General features: G+C 45.0%; 1 protein-coding gene across 1 annotated transcript; it reads left to right on the forward strand.

The window, feature by feature from the left end:
- Positions 1-203: 203 nt before the first annotated feature.
- KCNG3 (potassium voltage-gated channel modifier subfamily G member 3) lies at positions 204-25,129 on the forward strand. Its single transcript, XM_036872573.1, is given in 6 exon segments — positions 204-585; positions 1,700-1,755; positions 1,758-1,853; positions 1,856-2,179; positions 2,181-2,365; positions 24,484-25,129. Coding segments are annotated over 6 exon segments (1,689 nt in total).

Here is a 25,129-nt window from a genome sequence, read left to right on the forward strand (position 1 = left end):
CCAGCTGGGTTTACTCTGAGGTCAAAGACTGCATCCACTACATCCCAACCCACTCTTATTTTTCTTCCAGTACTTGTTTTACATTTAACATAGCTTTGCCTTACAACTCACCTGTTCGCCTCTGGCGGGTACTGCGCGGGCAGGGCTGCCTGTATCGGGTGTCGTGTGAATTGCTGGGAGCAATTTAAAATAATCCCTGCCAAATGGAGCCCACTCCCAGAGCATCGAGCAGTGCCCCGGGCAATTCGCTCTGCAGAGCCTTAAAGGGCTCTTCAAGCTCCGAGGGCCGGTGCTGCAGCCGACTTGGAGGTGCATGGGGGAAATCAAGCAATTATGAAAAGGAGGGGGCAGACGAAGGCAACGCGAAATTCTGTTCTTGCCAGTGGCAGGCAATTCTCCCCAGACTTTCACGCCACTCTGGCAGGAAGCGTCACGAGAGGGTCCACGGCGCTACACTTCGTGCTCTCTTAGGACCCGCGCCCCAGAAAGCGGGGGGCTGGAAGCCGCTCCCCTCCGAGACAGGGCAGGCGGGAAGGCGGCACCGAGACCGGGTGCTGGGATGTGTGGCCGCCTTCGGAGCACGCGGTACGTAAGTCTCCGCGCCGGGAGAGGAAGAACAAAGTCGGCAAGAAAAGAATGCTGGGGTGCCTTCTCTGAGAAATCCTTTGGGGCGGTCTCAGAAACCGAGCTGGGCTCCGAATAGCTTCTGGAAAAAGCTCTCCCAACGCCGTCTGTCCCCGCCCCTCATATCCCGCACCCCAGTCCTCACTCCTCCTTACCTTCCTGTCGCCTCCCTTTGGGGGCCGTTAAAAGGGCCCTTGGAGACTCCCCAAGTCATCCCGATGGTCCGGGGCGGGACGCCGGAGCCGAGACCCCGGCCGCGGGGCTTTGCTACCCCTTCCACCCGGGGCTCAGGCTCGGCGCATCCCTGCTCCGCGGACCCCTCCTGGCCACTGGGGGCGGGAGGCGAGGGGAGGACGGCGTCACGAGGCGGGGAGCCCGAGGTCCAGGGAGAGGGGCGCCGGGAAATCCCAGCCCGAGCGAGGTGAGGGCGCGGATGGGAAGAGGAGGGCGGCGCGTGGAGGGAGGTGAGCGGAGCGGAGCCAGGAGGCAAGGAGGGGGAACCGCGAGGAGGCCCCGCCCCCGTCTCTCAGAGCCGGCTCTTCGCCGCCTCCGAACCCGCTCACTTTACCTCTTGCCTCTGGACGGTGGCGGGGCGCGTGCTGGAGCCGCGGCCGGAGGGAGCGCCAGGGACCCGGAGACATCCAGCGCCGGCGCCTCCTCTCGGCACGCACGCCCCCCAGGGGGGAAAGCGCCGCCGCCTTGAAAGGGCACCCCGGCCTCGGAGGGGGCATCCTCAGACGCAAGGGGCGGGCGGCGCTGGCAGCTTCGTTCTCGGCCCGTGGGGCGCAGCGCTGGCGCCAGAGGGACTCCCCGGCCACCTACAGGTACGGCCGTGCGGAGGGAGCGTCGCTAGGCAGCCACGCCGGACTTGCCGAAGAGGCCTAGAGCCGAGGGGCTCCCGGGCCAGCGAAGGGCAGCAGCGGAGCACGGAGGGAGAGCCGGCGGTATAGCCTGCGGGGCCCGACGGCGCGCTCCCCGGTCGGCCAACAGCAGGCAGGCCCCGCGCGGCGGCCGGGGGGGCGGCGGCGGCGCCGTCGGGCTTCGGGGCCTCTGGGCTGCCAGCCATGACCTACAGGCGGCAGCGGGGCGGCCTCGGTGGTGCTGAACGTGGGCGGCGCCCGGTACTCGCTTGTCCCGGGAGCTAGCTGAAGGACTTCCCGCTGCGCCGCGTGAGCCGGCTGCACGGCTGTCGCTCGGAGCGCGACGTGCTCGAGGTGTGCGACGACTATCGCACCGCGAGCGCAACGAGTACTTCTTCGACCGGCACTCGGAGGCCTTCGGCTTCATCCTGCTCTACGTGCGCGGCCACGGCAAGCTGCGCTTCGCGCCGCGGATGTGCGAGCTGTCCTTCTACAATGAGATGATCTACTGGGGCCTGGAGGGCGCGCACCTCGAGTACTGCTGCCAGCGCCGCCTCGACGACCGCATGTCCGACACTCTACACCTTCTACAACGGCCGAAGAGCCGGGCGCGCTGGCGACGCGACGAGGACGCTATCCCGGGCGTTGCCGAGGCGGCCCCCTCCCGGCGCTGGCTGGAGCGCATGCGGCGTACCTGCTGAGGAGCCCACGTCGTCCCTGGCCGCGCATATCATGGCCAGCGTGTCGGTGGTGTTCGTGATCGTGTCCATGGTGGTGCTGTGCGCCAGCACGCTGCCCGACTGGCGCGCCGCGGCGGCCGACAACCGCAGCCTGGATGACCGGAGCAGGTACTCCGCCGGCCCTGGGAGGGAGCCCTCCGGGTAGGACGCACTGCTTCTCTGCCCGTACTGTCCGTCCTGTCGAGTCTGTCCGTCCCGTCCGTCGGTCCGGTCTCCGTCCTGTTTGCCTCTGGGAGGCCAAGCCAGGCCGGGTTCTGGGCCGAGCGCGGCCACAGGCGCGGCCAGCCAAGGGGTGGGTTGGTCCTCACTACCCCCCCACCCCTTTCCCCAGCGCTAGCCGGCTCTGGTCCGCCCACTAGGCGCCCCTCCTGAGGGCGAATCGCCAGCCTTGGGGAGACGCAGATAGAGATGAACAAGCCTCCCATGTTTGTAGTTTACTTTTGAGCAAATTAGCAACCGGTTAATTAGATTTCTCTAAACTTTCATCGTTAGTATTCAACAATTTAACCTTGGGCTAAGAGCAGTTTGAATTATTTGCCAATTTCTGATGGTGTTTGAAAAGATGAAGTCTTGTTATCATGGAGTGTGGTCTGCTGTACACTGCCCACACACTCTATACACTCTGCATAACATGAGTTGTAATGGAATTGTTATAAAGGAGATTAATTTAGCGATAGAGTCTAAGTAATGGATGTCAGTGCCCTTTTCTCTCTTCTTTTCCTACCAAGTATGGAGTTAGCAAAGCACCTGTCCACCGTTTGTTACCAAAGATTCACACTATGACTTCCGGAAGATCTTCAGGCTGGGGAGGGAAAAAGCCATGGGAAACTGCCCTAAATTCAGAAACAGTATCCAGTATTTAATGGTTTTTCTTTTCACCTTAGTAGGATGAAAGGAAAATATTTTGATCTTTCCTTTGATGTTGCTTACCTTTCAATAGTGATAGCATACTTCTGTTTTTAGTACTAGTGAGTTTATTTTGCATATTTGGTGGGAGGAATAAACAGTAAAGTTGGACTTTCAAGGGAGACAGCCTCTTTGGGCACAAACACAAAATTGTATCATGTATTTTACCTTGGATCCTCTTTTAAGATTCACTCTCCATTCATTTTAAAAATTTGGTTGCTTGCTGGTAATCTTTTCCTGATAGACATGTGCATGGTTCCACTGGTGCTATGTGTCTTGATATGGAGTGGATTACTTCCACATAATATTCTTCCTTTGGAGAGTAAAGATTTTATATTTAAATCTAAGAAGTAATAAACTGTCTGGAACCATGGAGTCCATTACTGATATGCTATCTGACATGAAATCTAAGACACAATGCTTTGAAAGGAAATTAATTAGAAACTCATTTTGTTTAATGTATAGTTTCTGAGTTTTCAATTTACAGATACGAATTACTTATTTGGTACTCCATCAGTACAATGAAATTAATTTATGTACTTATGAAAGAAATGAGGAGACATGAATAATAATTTTAGGGGGAGAGAGAGAAAGAAACCAAAAAGGGAAGAGACAGATGGAAAAGAGGAAGACTGCAAAAGAAGTGAAGGAAGAAGATAAATGTTTTATTTGTGTATAGTATTTTATGTATGTATATAATTATTCACGTCAGAACTGTTTCCTAGATACGCAGATATTTCAGGCAAGAAACATGTTTTTCTTGGCTTAATGGTCCCGGTTTTAAGCTTCACTCTGAGTGTAGGTATATGAAAACCATTATCTGTAATCCAAACAGATAAACTGAAGGATGACTGAATGACTTGAGGAGGCTGCAATTACAGAGAGAGCCTCCCACAGGCCCCCTCCAACAGACAACTAAGGTGGTACTTTGAGAATAGTGTCTCAAACCCTGTTTGCTTGTAGTTGCTGAAATTAGTCTTTCTTTCCTAAAACATCTTTATGATCATATTTGTCATCTCCCAAATGAAGTCGGAACTTCTCTCTGGCCTTCAAGGCTCTTTACCTTTGGTTTGGTTTGTTTTGTCTGGTTTTGTTTGGCCGCGCTGCGTGGCTATGGGATTTTTAGTTCCCCGACCAGGGATCGAATACCGGCCCCTGGCAGTGAGAGTGTGGAGTCTCTAACCACTGGACGCCAGGGAATTCCCGAGGCTTTTTAAAAAAAAATTATTTATTTAATTTATTTTTGGCTGCATTGGGTCTACATTGCTGCACTCAGGCTTTCTCTAGTTGTGGTGAGCGGGGTCTACTCTTTTTTGTGGTGCGCGGGCTTCTCATTGCGGCGGCTTCTGTTGTTGTGGAGCACGGGCTCTAGGCACGCAGGCTTCAGTAGTTGTGGCTCGTGGGCTCAGTAGTTGTGGCTTGCGGGCTCTAGAGCACAGGCTCAGTAGTTGTGGCGCCCAGGCTTAGTTGCTCTGTGGCATGTGGGACCAGGGCTTGAACCCGTGTCCCCTGCATTGGCAGGCAGATTCTTAACCACTGGGCCACCAGGGAAGTCCCTCCCAAGGCTTTTTGCCCGTTAACCACAATCTGCCCTTTGTTGACTTACCCACTGTAACTGCCGGCATCTTTTGAGTATCCGCTGTGTTCAAGGTACTATTGGTATTCCAAATATTGTAACATTTTTTGGTGAGGAAACCGTGTCAAGCTGGCAGTTGATGTAGGAATCAGAGGCACAATTGATCAACAGTTGAGTTGAGTTGTTCTGGGAAGGTCTCAAGGTGGGAGAGGATGGAAACAAGCTGTCTTTGGAAGGTTGCAGAGGTTGTGCACTGCCCAACACTGGCAGGCAGTGTCATTTATGTAAACTACAGTGTTTGAAACCTGTACAACCATGTGTACCCCACCTGGAAACAAAATACGGAGATTTTCCAGGTAATAGGAACATCTAGGGCCTAGGCATGACATTTGTATATTACGTTTAGGGAGTGTGAGTCCAGTGATGGAGTGAGAGATGGAGACAGGGCAATGTTAGAAGGCCTGGAATGAGAGGGAGAATAATTTTATTTTGCAGGTGGTGGTTAGCTGTTGGCAGGTTTGGGGTGAGTGGATCATGAGTATAAAGTAACAAATGTCATGAGTTGTACACCATAAATTGGAGATGGTGGAGACTGGAAATAAGAGGATTAATTTGGAGATTTTTGCAGAGGGAGGAAATGAGAGCTTGGATTGCTTTGAGGTTGGTGAGGATGGAGATGAAATGACAACTCTGGGAGATAGTAGGAAGAATCAAAATAAATCCAGGGCATTGGAAGGATACAGGCTCAGGGACTGAATAAGTGGATTTCCAGGAGCTAGGAGCACTCCCTGCCACCTGCAGGCTCCATTTGTCCAGACCAGCCTGTTCACTTGTTCCTGAACCACCTGGATGTCCCTTACTGTGCAGTCAGTCCCTTGCCTATTGAAATTAGATCATCCTTCAAGCCCAACTCTGATTCTGTTTCCCTTTTGAAGCGTTTCCTGACTACCCTAGTAGATGTGATATTTCCTCCTGAGTTTCTTGAGAGACTGCTTACTTGTGTGACTCATTTGGCAGCTGTAATATTCTTCCTAGCATGGTGGTTATTTTTTTATATAACCATGTCTTAGCCCCCAAACTAGATGAGATGAAAAGCCCTAGAAGGCATCTAAATTCTCTTATTCTCTTGTACTATTTATTATGATAGCATCTTTTAGAAAAAACTATTATTCAGGCACAATAAATATCTATTGTTTATCTTACATTTCAAAACATAACCTTCCAGGAATATATCTTCTCTTGCATAGATTGAAAAGCTCTGTGGGTTAAGGCTGAGGCATTCAGGTGGTGGAACTCTTAGTTGAGGAGAATGGGATCCTGTGCTAGAATGAGAAAAAAGTCTGGTAAGTCAGGGAATAATTATTTATCAAGTACTTACTGTGCAAAAGGAATAAAGATAAGAATATATGGTTTGGAGACTTCCCTGGCAGTCCAGTGGTTAAGACCTGACGCTTTCACTGCCAGGGTGGGTTCAGTCCCTGGTGGGGAGCTAAGATCCGGGGAACTAAGACCCCGTAAGCCACTCTGCGCAGCCAAAAAACAACAACAAAAAAATCCCAAGAACTGCTCCGTTCTTTTATGCAGCTGCATGACGTTCCATTGTATGAATGTCCTATAATTTCTGGACACTTAACATTGTTTCTTGTCTGTAGGGAATGCTGTAGTGAATATCCTTGTACATGTACATTATTTTGCTTTCATGAAAGTATATCCATATACATTCATATACATATATCCATTTCAGGATAAATTCCTGAAAGTAAGTCATTGGGTCAAAGGACATTTGTACTTGTCTTTTAAAAAATTATATATATATAATATATATATATATATATATATAATTTTTAAAATTTTTACTGAAATATAATTGATTACAATGTTGTGTTACTTTCAGGTATACAGCAAGTGATTCAGTAACATATATATGTATTCTTTTTAGATTCTTTTCCTTTATAATTATTACAAGATATTGAATATAGTTCCTTGTGCTACAGTAGGTCCTTGTTGGTTATCTACTCCATATTTTGTACTTGTCATTTTCATAGATAATTCCAAATTGCTCTACAAAAAGTTGTATCAATTTATACTCCCACCAGCAGCATGTGAGAGACCATGTTTTTTCATACTCTACAAAGCATTATTAAACTTTTGATTTTTTTTTTAGTTATTTCTGAGTTATACATTTAAAGTAATAACTAGAATTATGACTTATAAACATTATACCTATACTTTTGATTTTTTATCAGCTGGAAGGTGAAAAATGGTGTCTAACAGTTTTAATTTACTTTTGTCTTGAGTAAAAATGTGCATCTTTACATATATTTAGGACCTCAGTTATTTTACTTTTCAGTGAGCTGTGTGTACTGTTTGCCCATTTGGCGATGACTTTCTTAGTTGGAAGATTTTTAGAAAGAATTAAGAAATTAGCTCTTTGTTAATGACATGAGTGCAAATATTTTATTCTCTAATTTAGGACCCCATTCAAAGAAAACTACAGGGACTTCCCTCGTGGCACAGTGGTTAAGCATCCACCTGCCAATGCAGGTGACACGGGTTCGAGCCCTGGTCAGGAAGATCCCACATGCCGTGGAGCAACTAAGCACTGTGCCACAACTACTGAGCCTGCACTCTAGAGCCTGCGAGCCACAACTTCTGAGCCGAGTGCCACAACTACTGAAGCCCGCGTGCCTAGAGCCCATGCTCCACAACAAGAGAAGCCACTGCCATGAGAAGCCCCTGCTCACTGCAACTAGAGAAAGCCTGCGTGCAGAAACGAAGACCCAACGCAGCCAAAAATAAAATAAATTTCTAAAAAATAAATAAATTAAAAAAAGCAAAGAAAAAAAGCCTCTGTGCTCCCAATGCAGGGGGCTTGGGTTTAAAAATAAATAAATAAATAAATAAATAAATAATAAAAGATGGACCAGATATAAATAAGTTGTGCCTTTTACTTTTTGGTCCCTCAGTTATCTCAGCAGCAGAGTGTTCTCTTTTTTTAAACTTTTAAAATTAATTAGTTAATTAATTTTATTTTTGGCTGTGTTGGGTCTTCGTTGCTGCACGCGGGCTTTCTCTAGTTGCGGCGAGCAGGGGCTACTCTTCGTGTGGTGCGTGGGCTTCTCACTGTGGTGGTTTCTCTTGTTGTGGAGCATGGGCTAGGTGTGCGGGCTTCAGTAGTTGCAGAGGGTGGGCTCAGTAGCTGTGGCTCACAGGCTCTAGACTGCAGGCTCAGTAGTTTTGGCGCACGGCCTTAGCTGCTCCACGGCATGTAGGCATGTAGGATCTTCCCAGACCAGGGCTTGAACCCATGTCCCCTGCATTGGCAGGCAGATTCTTAACCACTGCACCACCAGGGAAGCCCAGCAGTGTTCTCTTTTGAGCTTTAAATCTCTTTAGCATGCAAAGCCTTGCTGTAATTTTAATCTGTTCTTTAGAAATTATTTCTAAAAGTTGCTTTGTGTTGTAAGACTTTGAGATTTAAAGATATTTAAATTTCTGTAGGTGTTATTTTAAGCCCAAGTTTAAAAAATGAAATCAAAATGAAACAGCAGGTGATGGAAATTTAAAACTCAATTGTATTATTTCTGTTGCCTTTTAGGTCAGTATTATATAAATGCAATAGGTTTTTAAAGTACTTTAAAAATAAAAGCAATATTTGAAACTGAAGATGAAAATCTCAGTGCTTTTACTTGCAGATAAGGTGGATATTTTCGGAAGCCAGTGATTAATAGATCTCTGATAGGATTGAACATAACCCAGAACCTCAGTTAAAGTCTGTTCTTTCACAGTGGACTGTTTCTTTTAATATGTGTACAGGGTTTTCTATCTGCTGCCAATTTTAGAATTCAGTGGAAACTCCTTTTGTTAATACCTTTTCTTTAATCAAAGTGCTTTTATCCTCCCTTTTGGTAAGCAAGTTATTTTAAACATTATTCTTTTTTTTTTTTCAATGAAAACTTTGCTCATTGGAAAAAAGTATGGTTCTAAGTGTTACAGAGTAAAGAGTAAACATGCCTCTTCTCCTGCATCCTATTACCCAGTTTCTGAGTATTCTTCCAGAAATTTTCTTTGCATATATACAAATACACACACATATATATGTGTGTATATATGTGTATATGTATACTATCCACATATGCATGCATATATAATTATATATGCATATTATACAGATGTCTCTTATTTATTTATATATTTATTTATTTGATTGCACTGGGTCTTTGTTGCAGCACGTGGCCTCCTTAGTTGTGGCATGCAAACTCTTAGTTGTGGCATGCATGTGGGATCTAGTTCCCTGACCAGGGATCAACCTGGGCCCCCCTGCATTGGGAGCGTGGAGTCTTATCCACTGCATCACCAGGGAAAGTCCCTACAGGTGTCTTTTTATTTTTTATTTCTTAATAAATTATTTATTTTTTATTTTATTTTTTGGCTGTGTTGGGTCTTTGTTGCTGTGCGCGGGCTTTCTCTGGTTGCGGCGAGCGGGGGCTACTCTTTGTTGCAGTGTGCAGGCTTCTCATTGTAGTGGCTTCTCTTGTTGCGGAGCACGGGCTCTAGGCACACGGGCTTCAGTAGTTGTGGCACGCGGGCTCTAGAGCGCAGGCTCAGTAGTTGTGGCTCACGGGCTTAATTGCTCTGAGGCATGTGGGATCTTCCCAGGCCAGGGCTTGAACCCATGTCCCCTGCATTGGCAGGTGGATTCTTAACCACTGCACCACCAGGGAAGCCCCCTTACAGGTGTCTTTTTAAATTTATAACTGGAATCATTCTATAATCTTGTTTAGCAATTTGCTTTTTTCACTTAACATCTAGGAACTCTTTCCACATCAGTTAATATAAATCTTCCTCCTTCTTTTTAAAATTTGTGTAGTATTCCATTGTATAGATGGGCCACAGTTCATTTACAAGTGTCTGTCCTATCAATTATAGTAATGGCTGTAATAGTCAATATTTATTGAATACTTATAATGTGCTAGTCACTTGTTAAGGTTTTACAATTATTTTATCATCTAAGTCTCATAATAATCCTACAAAGTAGCACCATTGTTATCCCCATTTTATGACTGAGATTTAGATAGATTAAGTAGTATGTCAGACTCACATAGTGGTTAAGTCGTGACCTGGCATTTGATTCCCAGGTCCCTGCTCTACTCTGCTGTGGAATGGTTAGCTTGACTGTAGTTTTTCAAAAATGCAAACAGCAGGGCTTCCCTGGTGGCGCAGTGGTTGAGAATCTGCCTGCCAATGCAGGGGACACGGGTTCGAGCCCTGGTCTGGGAAGATCCCACATGCCGCGGAGCAACTGGGCCCGTGAGCCACAACTACTGAGCCTGAGCGTCTGGAGCCTCTGCTCCGCAACAAGAGAGGCCGCGATAGTGAGAGGCCTGCGCACCGCGATGAAGAGTGGCCCCCACTCGCCGCAACTGGAGAAAGCCCTCACACAGAAACGAAGACCCAACACAGCCAAAAATAAACATAATAAATAAATAATAAATAAAAATTAAAAAAAATGCAAACAGCAGTGCAGAACACAGTCTTTTTCATGTTTCTTTGCAAATTGGTATAAGTACATATGTTGGATAAATTCCAAAGTGGAAAATAGCTGGGGACTTCCTGGTGGTGCAGTGGTTAAGAATCCGCCTGCCAATGCAGGGGACATGGGTTTGGTCCCCGGTCCAGGAAGATCCCACATGCTGCGGAGCAACTAAGTCCGTGAGCCATAACTACTGAAGCCCGTGTGCCACCACTACTGAAGCCCGCGTGCCTAGAGCCCATGATCCGCAACAAGAGAAGCCACCGCAATGAGAAGCCTGTGCACTGCAACGAAAGAGTAGCCCCCGCTCGCTGCAACTAGAGAAAGCCCGCGCACAGCAACGAAGACCCAACACAGCCCAAAATAAATAAATAAATAAATAAATTTATAAACAAACAAAACAGTACCTTATGCAATGGGCTTTTAAAATAAATTGTCCCTATTTCTCATTTAATCTGTATAGTTTATTTAAATGGTGGATGTTGGTGCTTCAACGTTTCTACAGCAAATGCTCCAAAGAATTATTTTTAACTTAGGAGACTACTGAAAATAAAGCAAAATTTAAGCATTTTTTTAAAATGTAGATTTCTGTATGCCAATCAAAATTTGTTTTCTTTGAATACAATTACCAAAAACTTAAAAAGCAGAACAAATCAATCTGTGAAATAAAGGAAATACATGTTTTACGAAGGCAGAAGAGGAAGTTATGCAGAAAACCATCATAAAGTCTTTCAGGCATGTAAAAAAGTATAGATTATAGTTCATCGAACGCCTGTGTACCTACCACCCATCTTAAGAAATAAAACATAAAAAGTACAGTTGAAGTCTACTAGGTGCCTTTTTTTTTTTTTTTTTTAATTATTTATTTATTTATTTATTTATTTTTGGCTGTGTTGGGTCTTCGTTTCTGTGCGAGGGCTCTCTCTAGTTGCGGCAAGCAGGGACCACTCTTCATCGCGGTGCGCGGGCCTCTCACTATCGCGGCCTCTCTTGTTGCGGAGCACAGGCTCCAGATGCGCAGGCTCAGTAGTTGTGGCTCACGGGTTCGAGTTGCTCCGCGGCATGTGGGATCCTCCCAGACCAGGGCTCGAACCCATGTCCCCTGCATTAGCAGGCAGATTCTCAACCACTGCACCACCAGGGAAGCCCTACTAGGTGCCTTTTGCCCATTGAAATCATTTCCTTTTCCACAGATATAGCTACTTTCCTGACTTCGGTGTTACTATTTTATGCATTTAAAAACACTTTTAGGAATGGTACAGATGAACCGGGTTGCAGAGCAGAATTTGAGACACAGATGTAGAGAACAAACGTATGGACACCAAGGGGGGAAAACTGTGGTGGGGAGGGGATGGTGGTGTGCTGAATTGGGCGATTGGGATTGACATGTATAAAGTGATGTGTATAAAATTGATGACTGATTAAAAAAAAAAGAAAGAAAGAAAAAAAAAAAAAAACCAGCAATAGGTATTTGAAGAACAGAGGATTTTATGTTCTCTTTGATGATGATCCATTAAAATATTTTGCCCATGGTTAAAAAACAAAAACAAAAACAAAAAAACACTTTTAGGGACTTCCCTGGCAGTCCAGTGCTTAAGACTCTGTGCTCCCAATGCAAGGGGTGTGGGTTTGATCCCTGATTGGGGAACTAAGATCCTGCATGCCGCAGAGCTCAGCCAAAACAAACAAACAAACTAAACACATTTTTTAAAAAATTGATTTATTTTTTGGCTGCTTTGGGTCTTCATTACTGCACGGGAGCTTTCTCTAGTTGCGGCAAGCGGGGGCTACTCTTCATTGCGGTGCATGGGCTTCTCATTGCAGTGGCTTCCCTTGTTGCAGAGCATGGGCTATAGGGGCACGGGCTTCAGCAGTTGTGGCACGCGGGCTCAGTAGTTGTGGCTCGCGGGCTCTAGAGCGCAGGCAGTAGTTGTGGCACATGGGCTTAGTTGCTCCGTGGCATGTGGGCCAGGGCTTGAACCCGTGTCCCCTGCATTGACAGGTGGATTCTTAACCACTGCGCCACCAGGAAGCCCACACTTTTTTTTTTAAGGAAGCGTGTTTTAATCATTGCTCATAATTGGAATTAACATAAACATGACAATTCTGAGTACAGCTACAAACAAGTTCCTTAAGATAGTATGGATTCCCTGCAAAAGAGATTTCTAATTGAGAAAACCTGTCAGTAACTCAGGAAAGGAGGAGACATACGAATGTTCTGCCCCACAGTCTTCCAGGCTTATCCCAGAGCAGGCGGGGCCCAGGGGACGAGTCCAGACAGGCATAACGAGCCCTCCACTGGGATGACCCAGGCCCCAGGCCAGGGCATGGGTTGAAGGGGCGACGTGGGCCAGGCAGAAGGCCGCGATTCTTCTCGTTGCCGAGTTCCATAGGGCTTCGAGCCTCTACAGTGTTTCCGCAGCTCCGGGGTGTGGGGTGGGGAGCGGCCTGGGCACTTGGAGGCGATCTGGCCGCGTGTCTTTCGGCCTCTGCTGCTGCTGACATCTCCTGGCTATTCAGGCCCTATTGTGCCCTGCGGTGTTTGGCTTTGGCCTTGACGGGACTGTCACTCCATCCTGGATTAGCCACTGGCTCCTGGATGTGTGGGTCTCACCAGCGTTTTTGGCCGCTCTCCACCTGGGGACCGTCTGCGTGTCCGGTGCAGGCATGACGCGGCAGCCCACATGCACAGTAGTGCGCGTTCCCACAGAAGTGGGGGCTTTGGCAGGAGGGGCAGCTCAGCGCAGGGAAGTTATCCAGAGCCCAGGCCCAGGCCTGTTCTAGGTTCAGGCCCGGTGGCATGTGGGGCTCTGGAGTGCCCTCCTCCAAGACAGCTATTCCAAGGTGTAGTATGCCTGGGCTTCCATGGCTTCAGCCTCCTCACCCGGCAGGGACGCCTAGCAGGTCTAAGCAAAGGGGCGAATCAAAAACACTTTTAATATATGCTTGTACATACGTATGTATTTACACATAAAATATAGCGTTGTTTTGCATTTTTAAAACCATTTTTAGGGACTTCCCTGGTGCAGTGGTTAAGGATCCGCCTGCCAATGCAGGGGACATGGGTTCAAGCCCTGGTCCGGGAAGATCCCACATGCTGTGGAGCAACTAAACCTGTGCGCCACAACTACTGAGTCTGTGCTCTAGAGCCCGCAAGCCACAACTACTGAGCCCACATGCCACAACTACTGAAGCCCATGCGCATAGAGCCTGCGCTCTGCAACAAGAGAAGCCACCGCAATGAGAAGCCCACACACTGTGACGAGGAGTAGCCCCCGCTCGCTGCAACTAGAGAAAGCCCCCATGCAGCAACGAAGGCCCAACACAGCCCCAAAAAATAATAATAAATGAATAAATAAATTAATTAATTTTAAAAAAAGAAAAGAATTGGGGGAGGGAAGGACTTGGGATTAGCAGATGTAAGCTATTTTATATAGGATGGATAAACAAACAAGGTCCTACTGTATAGCACAGGGAATTATATTCAATATCCTGTGATAACCATAATGGAAAAGAATACTTAAAAATGAATGTCAAAAAATAATAAAAAACAAAAGAGAAAGTAGAAAAAAAAAGAAAAGAATTGGTATCAGTTTTTATAAGATGATCGTGTCTGAGGAGGATGGTCTCTTGATATCATTTCTTTTTTAAAAAATTCTTTTACTAATGCACTGCAATGAAATTTTAAAAAAGTAGAACCCATCGGGTAGTTATATATGGATTGGGAACAGATCAATTCTTGCAGTGAGTTGATCTTGCATCATTATTTAGATGGATTAGTGTCTCTTTGGAGTGGAGGTGAAGGTGCTGGGGGAGATTATTGTACCTGCAGGATGAAGGGCACCCACCTGGAGTGGAGAACGCTGGTGGCCTGGATGGGCAGGTGTTGATGGGTCTGGGTTTCTGTTGCTCTCACCTCTGGGAAGTTTTTTAGTAGTGAGAACCAGGACCACAGATTTTGGGTCTCTCCACTTGTTATGTGTATGTTCACCTAGAACATGGTGGTTTACTGAAAACTCATTCCTCAGCATCTGGTGAAGAAAAGCTGCCCTGGTGTCCCTGACTTTGAGAGCATCTGGTAGAGATACACACAGAAATGTGGATTGTTTCTTCAGAGTCAGCCCAGAGCCAAGTCCTCGATTACAGGGTAATGAACACAAACACTGAAGCATGGTGTTGATGAAATGCTTTTCATAATTTGGCTCTGGAAAGATGATTTCTGTCTTTTCATCTGTTAGGAAAATCAAGAGACTGGTTCAGAGTGGCCATCTCTTGTAATAAGATTTTGCTGGGTGGTTTTCTTTTCTTCGCTTGCCTCGAGGCATCTGCCTGGTTCCCTCTGACCCACACGTCTCTCCGAGGTCCAGGATGGTGGTGAAGGTCTGCTGAGTCTTGGGTGTCTGCTCATATCCTTGCAGCTGCAGCTCTTTGTGCCCTTCACAGCCAGCCAGTGGTAGGGTCTTGTTGAAGTCTTCTGCCATCTATCCCCCATTTCATTTCATTTCATTATTTCATTTCATTTCATTCCCATCATCCGCCAGTTTGGGCCTTCCATTTCTCTTGCCTGTGTCACAGCCTCCTGACTGTTTGCACCCTCCAGTCAGCCCATAAACATTTGCCCGATGTATATTGCCACAGTACACTTGGCCTCTTCCCAGCTCACAGGCCTGGCAATATGCCCAGCACACGGTAACCTCTTAAGAAATGCTTATTCAACGAATGAATCCACCTGTTGCCAAATCTTTAAGGGTTTCCCTTTGCCTTTAAAGCTATAACTTGACTTTGAAAATCTATCAGCTTTGCCATAAGGCTTCAGTGTTGCCATAAGGCTTCCAGCCATAAATCCTACAATCACGCCTCTCTCCACTGCACATCTCACTTGGCAGCCCAGTGAGGATCCCTGTTCTCTGCGTACTGTGCATTCAGTTGTGAGAATTAAATGAATTAATATGTATAAATTTACAGAAAAATGCTTGGTACTCGAGTAAGTACCTAATGTATGTTTTTGTTTATTTTCATTACTGATCTAGAGTACAAAATATATGAGTGGTATGGATTTTTTCTTTCTGTAATGTAATTAAAATACATAAGAAAAAAATCAAGTTTTTTTTGTTTGTTTGATTCCTGCCTTTTTCCCCCATTGAACTTGTGGAGAAAACTTTTATAAGGACATGAAAGAGACTGTAGAGAATTTGGTGGACGGTGATGTACAGTTTGTTGGTGATGTACAGTTTATTACACCATGTATCATCACACTGTATAGGCCTGCTGGAAATGCCTCATACGTTCAAGCCTGAAAGCTTGGGGTAGGAAGGGTGCAACTTTTCTTTTTGTGCTGCTCCTGGGGGTGTGCTGGTTGATTCAAGCCACTGACAACTTCATCATGGTGATTGCTCTTCTAGTTGGGCATGCTTTTCACTTTTTCTTTAAAATTTTTCTTAATTGGAAAAATAATATGTGCACACGGTAAATCATTTAACAGCACAAAAGGTAATAAAGTAGAAAGTGAGTTTCCATCCTGCGTCAGGCTCCCTCCCTAGAGTCAGCAACTGGTATTAACAGTTTCTTAAGTATCCTTCCAATACACATGCACACACACACACACGCACGCACATGCACACAATTAAAGCATAATATATGTACTGTTCTGCACCTGGACATCTTGGGAGACTGTTTCACATCAAAGCTCAGGAATGCACCTTAACTCTTTTTCGTGGCTACATGGCATAAGGTAGAGTCATAAAATTTCCAATGTCAATTGCATATGGTTCAACCTAATAACTTTGGGAAATACATTTATATAATCAATCTCCTCTGGATAGATGTTTATATATTTTTTTATCCTTGGGTATTACAAACAGTGGATCTCATTGTACATATTCTTATGTAAATATGCAAGTGTGTTTGTAGGATAAATTCCTAGAGTAGGTGGCTGGGTTTCATGTGCAGTATAAAGCTTGATAGATTCTGCCAATTGCTCTTTTAAGTGGTTTTACCAGTTTATGCTACAGCCAGCAGTGTGTGAGAATATAGGCAGAATTCTTGGGAGAAGAGAGAATGAAAGGATGGAGCTTTCATTCTTGCCTTCTCTTTGCACTCAGGAAAACACTGAAGTGATCTCCTTTTGAGTGTGAAGGGAAGACTGCAAGCCCAGAGATGGTTTGTAATAATGATAATTATAGACACGATTTATTGAGCACTTACTATTATTTCATATTAATTCATTTAATTCTTAAGACAATCTGAGAGATAGGTCTTACTGTTATTCTCATCATTTAACCATTGAGGAAGATTCAGGAAGAGAGATTAAATAGCTTATCCATGGTTTCACAGCAAGTTACAAGTGGAGAAGGGCTCCTTGCTTCAGGAGCCTCCTATCTTCTTCCCTTCGTTGGACAGTTTCATGTACGTATTTTTATTTTGGGCAAAAAGTACATAACATAAAATTTACCATCTTGCAAATCTGAAACTGTGTTAAGAACCAGCAGTATGAAAAATGCTACTCTAACACATAGACCATGGAGACTAAGAGATTGACATATTTAATATTAACAATTAACATTGTCATAAAAATCATTAGCATTTTCAGATGTTCCTTAGTGCTTCAAAGCCCAGTAGATCCGTGTTTTATTACCTGTGCCACTGCAATTTCTTAGTTGTGTGATCTTGGAAAAGATGTTTGACTTTTTAACCTCAGTTTTGTAATCTGTAATATGGAGATATTAGGGGAAATACCCGTTAAACAACAACTTCTCTTTTTCCTCTTCCCTCAGCCCCTGGTAACCACCATTCTATTTTCTGTTTCTCTGAATTTTGACTACTTTAGATACCTCCTATAGCTAGAATCATACAGTGTTTGTCTTTGTGTGTGTGTGTGACTGGGTATCTTTCACTTAGTATAACGTCCTGAAGGTTCATCCATTTATTAGCATGTGACAGGATTTTCTTCCTTTGTAAAGCTGAATAATATTCCATTGTAAGACTGTGACACATTCTATTTATGGAGTCATTCATTAATGGACATTTAGGTTGCTTCCACCTGTTGGCTATTGTGAATAGTGCTGCTATGAACACAAGTGTGTAAATATCTCTTTGACACCCTGCTTTCAGTTCTTTTGGATATATAACCAGAAGTGGGATTGCTGGATGATATGGAAGTTCTGTTTTTAATTTTTTTTTTTTTTTTTTTTAGAGAAATATGCTCACTCTCTCTCTTTTTTTTTTTTTTTAAAGTATTTGTTTTTATTTATCTATTTATGGCTGTGTTGGGTCTTCGTTTCTGTGCGAGGGCTTTCTCTAGTTGTGGCAAGCGGGGGCCACTCTTCATCGCGGTGCGCGGGCCTCTCACTATTGCGGCCTCTCTTGTTGCGGAGCACAGGCTCCAGGCGCGCAGGCTCAGTAATTGTGGCTCACAGGCCCAGCCGCTCTGCGGCACGTGGGATCTTCCCAGACCAGGGCTCGAACCCGTGTCCCCTGCATTGGCAGGCAGATTCTCAACCACTGCGCCACCAGGGAAACCCTTCAGTTAACTTTTGTACTTGGTGTAAGGTAAGGGTCCAACTGAATTCAGCATGATTTTTTAAAAAATAAACTAATTTTTATTTATTTATTTTTGGCTGCACTGGGTCTTGGTTGCAGCGTGTGGGCTTTTCTCTAGTTGCGGCAAGCGGGGGCCACCCCTCGCCACGGTGCGCGGGCTTCCCATTGTGGTGGCTTCTCTTGTTGCGGAGCACGGGCCATGGCACATGGGCTCAGCAGTTGTGGCTCGCGGTCTCTAGAGTGCAGGCTCAGTAGTTGTGGCTCACGGGCTTAGTTGCTCCACGGCATGTGGGATCTTCCTGGACCAGGGCTTGAACCCATGTCCCCTGCATTGGCAGGCGGATTCTTTTTTTTTTTTTTGGCTGCGTTGGGTCTTTGTTGCTGCGCGCGGGCTTTTCTGTAGTTGCAGCGAGTGGGGGCTACTCTTCGTTGTGGTGCGCGGGCTTCTCATTGGGTGGCTTCTGTTGTTGCAGAGCACGGGCTCTAGACGCACGGGCTTCAGTAGTTGTGGCACACGGGCTTCAGTAGTTGTGGCTCACGGGCTCTAGAGCGCAGGCTCAGTAGTTGTGGCGCACGGGCTTAGTTGCTCCACGGCATGGGGGATCTTCCCAGACCAGGGATCGAACCCGTGTCCCCTGCATTGGCAGGCAGATTCTTAACCACTGTGCCACCAGGGAAGTCCCTTCAGCACCATTTTTTGATGACAGGCTTCAGTTATTCCTTAAAGCTCCCCAAAGAGCCATTCCAGTCCTTCAAGTTCTATCAAAGTCACTACATTGTACTGGACAAAAAGCTGTTGAGCGCTTGTTGTATGTCTGATGGGAAGTAAGGGCAGGAGATACAAAGATGAATAAGGCAGGGAACTCTCAGGTGATGTGAATGCTCTATATCTTGATAGGAGTTTCGGTTATAGAGGATACGCATTTGTCAAACCTCAGTGAGTGTGCACATAAGGTTTGTGCATTCCATTGCATGTAAAGTTCAAATCAAAAGAAAAAAATGAAATATTGAACTCTGGTTAATAATATGCACTCTGAATTTTTTAGATGGAAGTGCACCGATGTCTGGATTTATTTTAAAATGCATTCAAGAAAAAAAGGTTAATAGATGGATATAGGGATGAATAGGTGATAAGCAAGTATACTTAAAATATTAATTTGTTCCATGTTTGAAATTTTTCACAATAAAATGTTGAGGGAAAAAGATGAGAAGTTAGCACCCAGAGGGAGACTGATCTTCACCTCATACAACATAGTTAATGGCTTTTTATGTCCTGTCCTAGTCTTATTTGCAGGCAGGAGGGGATGGTTAGCACTAAAAGCATTTGTTCTCCTGTGGAGCCTGTTTGTAAACCTCTGAGTCATTGCCAGAAGTGCCTTCTGTCATGACGGATCAGTTAGGGGAATTAGAATGACTGATGATTGCCAGCAATTTTTGAGGTCCTCCAATGCCTACGGAAGGGAGTACATTTTACATCGTAACTTAGTACACAATTATATGTAACTGAAACAAAAGTTTTATGAAACTATACTTTGATGCACACTAATATTTCTATTTAATTTCCAAAAAAAAAACCACCATCAGTTTTGATCCATTAATGGGCTAAGGACCAGCAGTGTGAAAAATGCTGCTCAAATACATCAACCATGGAGACCAAGAGATTGACATATATAATTTAATATTAACAATGAACATTGTCATAAAAATCATTAGCATTTTCAGATGTTCCTTAGTGCTTCAAAGCCCAGTAGATCTGGGTTTCATTACCTATGCCACTGCAGTTTCTTAGTTGTGTGATCTTAGAAGAGATGTTTAATTTTTCAGCCTCAGTTTTGTCATCTGTAAAATGGAGATATTAGGGGAAGTACACACTCCATAAAGTTCTTGAAAAGGGTTAAATGAGATGATGTCTACAAAGTGCTTAGCACAGTGCCCAACTGAAAGGCCTCTCTCTCTCACTCACTCTCTCTCTCTCTCTCTATATATATATGTATATATATATATATATATATATACACATATATATATATATTTAGCTGTGAATTCATGAGCTTCTATATGTTTGGGCCTCAAAAGAAATCAGAATGGGCTTCAAAGGATTCTGGTATCCTTCAGTATCTTCTTCCATTCTTTTTTTCAGTTTGTTTTTTATAGAAGTAGCCCTCGGAGTGCCCAGTCATTTGCTGTAGTGCTCAGTAAAACACAGCACTCAAGTTTTCCAGCAGTTGCTGGAGGTGGCACTGGCAAGAGTGCCATTTGGAAACATGGGGAGTTTTGGCAGGCTTAGTGGTGTTTGTTGTTGGAGAATGCCTTGGCATAATCCTGGGTGAAAGAGGGATGCCTGGGGTTTCTCACTTATTCATCTCCTTAGCGTGGAATTCTGGATAAATTGTGGCTGACTTGGGGGGTGGGCAGGAGGAGCCCCGTGGGCCTCATTACAGATGAGTTTACCTCTTTGAAATTCCCTTACTGAGAGATTCTTAGTGTCATTTGGATTTCCTCCTTTTTAATCTGAACAGTTTGGCTGCTGGTGGAAGCAATTAGCTGAAAATGTTCTGGTGTTTCTGGCACAATTAAAATTTTTACTCTTCTTGGGCTTCCCTGGTGGTGCAGTGGTTGAGAATCCGCCTGCCAATGCAGGGGACACGGGTTCGATCCCTGGTCTGAGAAGACCCCACATGCCGCGGAGCAACTAAGCCTGTGTGCCACAGCTACTGAGCCTGCCCCACGACTACTGAAGCACAGCCAAAAATAAATAAATAAATTTATTAAAAAAAAATTTTGGCTGCGTTGGGTCTACGTTGCTATGCGGGGTGCTTTCTCTAGTTGCGGTGAGCGGGGACTACTCTTTGTTGCGGTGCGCGGGCTTCTCACTGTGGTGGCTTCTCTTGTTGCGGAGCACGGGCTCTGGGCGCACGGGCTTCAGTAGTCGTGGTGTGGGCTCAGTAGTTGTGGCACAAGGGCTTAGTTGCTCCACGGCATGTGGGATCTTCCCGGACCAGGGCTCGAACCCGTGTCCCCTGCATTGGCAGGCAGATTCTCAATCACTGCGCCACCAGGGAAGCCCCTACTCTTCTTAATTTAATAGGATCTTAGGATTTTATTGCTGGGAGAGCCCTTAGAAGATCAGAGTGAGAAGAGCAGCAGGGCTCCCGGCATCAGGTCCAGTGCTCTTCCTCATGTCTGGCTAGAGAAGAGACATAGTACTTTAGCTAGAGAACTGGTAAAAACCACAGCTGATCAAAGAACACTGTTACTGTGACTGCTTTGTGCTCTTGCAATCCTTTTTGAGTGTGTATCTTATTACTTACTGAATTTACCAGTTTATTACTTAGGATAGCAACCAACTTAGAAATTCTGGTGGCTTAACAGAACAAGGATTTATTGGTTGCTCACATACCATGTCCAATCAGAGTCAGGATGGGGAATGTCTGTCTTTCTTTGAACATAACTCAGTGACTTGAGCTGGTAGGGACCCCACCATCTTGGAGCCACTTAGGACACATGCCTTTCAGGTTGCCACGGCAGGGAAGAGAATTCACACCTACTCTTCCATGCCTCTGCCCAGAACTGTAGTCATTTTGCTCACAGCTCATAGATCAGAACTGGTCATGTGACCTTGCCTAACTGCAAGGGGCTAGAAATATGGGGGAACATATGGAGTATTTGATGAGCATTACCAGGGAGAAGGAATGCCTGGTATTATGTTTATTAAAACTGAATATTGAAAAAATGCAGCCTCCTATCTTCCAGATCTACCAAGTTTCATTACCCTCCCAGTTTTCTAAGCCTCCAGGTTCATAGAGGTCATTATGGCAGCAGCTTTTACTGATAGCCTGGTGGGGATAGAGAAGCTGCTGCCAACCACAGAGTAATGGGGTCTCTGTGCAGAGCAGCAGGTAATACAGTAGAGAAAGAGATAGGGGCAGCTGTGACTTCATCTGCTGACCTTCCTCACTGGGCGGTAGGTTGGATTACTTTCACTGTGGGCTTTATCTTCCTGTTTAGTTTGTGTGTAGGCTGAAGAATAATCCCTCCCTCCCCACAAAAGATATCAGGTCCTAATCCTTGGGAACCAGTGGATATTACCTTATATATCAAACGGGATGTTGCAGATATGATTAAATTAAGAATCTTGAGATGGGGGATTGTCCTGGGTTATCCCAGGGGCTCTGAATGCTATCATGTGTATCCTTACAAGGTGGAAGCAGAGGGAGATTTGACACGGTGAGCACAGAGGCAGAGATAGGAGTGATGTGGCCCCAAGCCAAGGAATGCCAACCAGGAGCTGGAAGAGGCAAGGAACGGATTCTCCCCTAGAGCCTCCGAAGGGAGTGGGCCCTACTAACACTTGATTTTGGCCCAGTGATAATGATTTTGCACTTCTGACCTCTGGGTATGTGAAAAAATAAATTTCTGTTGTCTTAAGCCGCCAAGTTTGTGGTAATTTTTTACAGCAGCCACAGGAAATTAATATACTCAAGTTACTACTTTCTTGTTGGTCAGTGGTTCTTGCCCTTCTGACCAGTGAGGAATTGAGACTGGAGTGAATACTGGGGAACCAAGTGACTGGGGAATAGGGTGAGAGTGAGAATTTTCTTTCTGTACTCTTTTTTTTACCTTGGAAATTTAAACCATGTGAATGTACTACCTATTCAAGACATAAATCAAATTAACCTCTATGGCCCTAGGAACCTCCATAGTAGGGGAACATGGTTAATTTTATTTATTCATTTCCCTGAGAAACATCCAGTGCAATCTGTGTTCCGTGCCATGCACTTTGGGTACTTCTTTTCAAAATGTTGCCCCACAGACCTTACCATCCCACCTGCTACATTTTCTTCTCTCTCCATCATACTTCTCATGTTTGGGTCTAGGTCAATAGTAGGACAGAATTATGTGGAGAAAAATGAATGTTGGTATAAGGATTGTAACTTTAAATTTGAATTTTAAAATGTAATTTAATTATAATTTTTTTAAATGCCATGTTTAAAACATTTTATTACAGTCATATTTGCACTGTACTGTAGAGACATGTACTGTAGTGCATTTTCTTCTTTTCTAAAGCTACTGCATGAAATAACTGAAATGAAAATATTTACAAATAAAAAAATGTAATTTAATTAAAAATTACCTTAGCATTACCTCTCACTCTGGGTCAGGGCTTCCTAACCACTGTGCTGAGATTTAATTCCTCAGCCTTGGGCTTCCCTGGTGGCGCAGCGGTTGAGAGTCTGCCTGCCAATGCAGGGCACACGGGTTCGAGCCCTGGTCTGGGAAGATCCCACATGCCGCGGAGCGGCTGGGCCCGTGAGCCACAATTACTGAGCCTGCGCGTCTGGAGCCTGTGCTCTGCAACAAGAAAGGCCACGATAGTGAGAATCCCGCATACCGTGATGAAGAGTGGCCCCCACTTGCCACAACTAGAGAAAGCCCTCGCACAGAAACGAAGACCCAACACAGCCATAAATAAATAAAATAAAAATAATTCCTCAGCCTTGGGGAGTGTGGGGCGAGGCTGGTGGCTTCCACTTCAGGAATGCTACCCCTTGACGCCAGTAGGCTATATAGGTAATATTCTTTTCAATGTGTGCAGTGACTTGAAGGGTTGGTAAACACTGCTCTAGATTAAATGTGGCCCTATATTTTATTTACTTATTTATTTACTTATTTATTTATTTATGGCTGCGTTGGGTCCTCGTTGCTGCGCACGGGCTTTCTCTAGTTGCAGCGAGCGGCGAGCGGGGGCTACTCTTCGCTGCGGTGTGTGGGCTTCTCATTGCGGTGGCTTCTCTTGTTGTGGAGCACAGGTTCTAGGCACGCGGGCTTCAGTAGTTGGGGCTCACGGGCTTAGTTGCTCCACGGCATGTGAGATCTTCCCGGACCAGGGCTCAAACCCGTGTCCCCTGCATTGGCAGGAGGATTCTTAACCACTGCGCCACCAGGGAAGTCCATGGCCCTATATTTTAAAGATACATGTTGAATAAAAATAGCTATGGAAAACAAACAGACAAACTTGTTGGGTCTTAGTGATTGTTTTGCTCCATTGCAGGATTTCTCAGCCTTTTTTCCACTGTAACGCTTGTGATGAGGATGGCCATGACCTGGTGCTCTCCTGGTGAGGGCACTGGCATTCCTGCAGAGCCCAAAAGGCAGGCTCAGATTCAGTGTCTCCCACACAAGCCTGTAGGAAAAAAAAAATACAATAACATTTACGGAAATGATCTTGAGTTCACTCTTATTTACCAAGAAGTAAATCATTGAAAACTTGGGTGTGTCTACTGTCTGTAGGAACCAAGCCCTTCTGACCTACCTAATAACTTACATCACAGTAGAGAACCACTGTCCTCATGGAATAACATTTCATAGTGTGGCGAGCTGAGTATAAGTTAATTTCAAGCCACCAAGTAAGAGAGAGATTTTTTTTAAGTATTAGTGACAACAAGCAAACAAATGTTTTTTTCAATGCTATTACATGCCATATATAAATAAGAACTTTATCAAGTTCAGTTTTCATTTGTTGATGTATTTGTTGTTCTCTTGCATCCCGGTGGGTCTGATGATGTTGGTAATGCTGTCTGTTTTTTATGTTTTCTGGAAAGGTAACTAAATTTGTATGTCAGTGTAGTACTATCTGAAGAAATCTAAGAGCTATTAAAATGCTTAAAAATAAAATGATCAATTCTTCTTTTGTTCTCCTGACAGGATAATTGAAGCTATCTGCATAGGTTGGTTCACTGCAGAATGCATTGTGAGGTTCATCGTCTCCAAAAACAAGTGTGAGTTTGTCAAGAGACCCCTGAACATCATTGATTTACTGGCAATCACACCGTATTACATCTCCGTGTTAATGACAGTATTTACGGGCGAGAACTCTCAACTCCAGAGGGCTGGAGTCACCTTGAGGGTGCTTAGAATGATGAGGATTTTTTGGGTGATTAAGCTTGCCCGTCACTTCATCGGTCTTCAGACACTTGGTTTGACTCTCAAACGATGTTACCGAGAGATGGTTATGTTGCTTGTCTTCATTTGTGTTGCCATGGCAATCTTTAGTGCACTTTCTCAGCTTCTTGAACATGGGTTGGACCTGGAAACATCCAACAAGGACTTCGCCAGCATCCCTGCTGCCTGCTGGTGGGTGATTATCTCTATGACTACAGTTGGCTATGGAGATATGTATCCTATCACAATGCCTGGAAGAATTCTTGGAGGAGTTTGTGTTGTCAGTGGAATCGTTTTATTGGCATTACCTATCACTTTTATCTACCATAGCTTCGTGCAGTGTTATCATGAGCTCAAGTTTAGATCAGCTAGATATAGTAGGAGCCTCTCCGCTGAGTTCCTAAATTAA

Source organism: Balaenoptera musculus, chromosome 13 (genome assembly GCF_009873245.2).
Source record: "Balaenoptera musculus isolate JJ_BM4_2016_0621 chromosome 13, mBalMus1.pri.v3, whole genome shotgun sequence".
NCBI classification, from domain to species: Eukaryota; Metazoa; Chordata; class Mammalia; order Artiodactyla; family Balaenopteridae; genus Balaenoptera; species Balaenoptera musculus.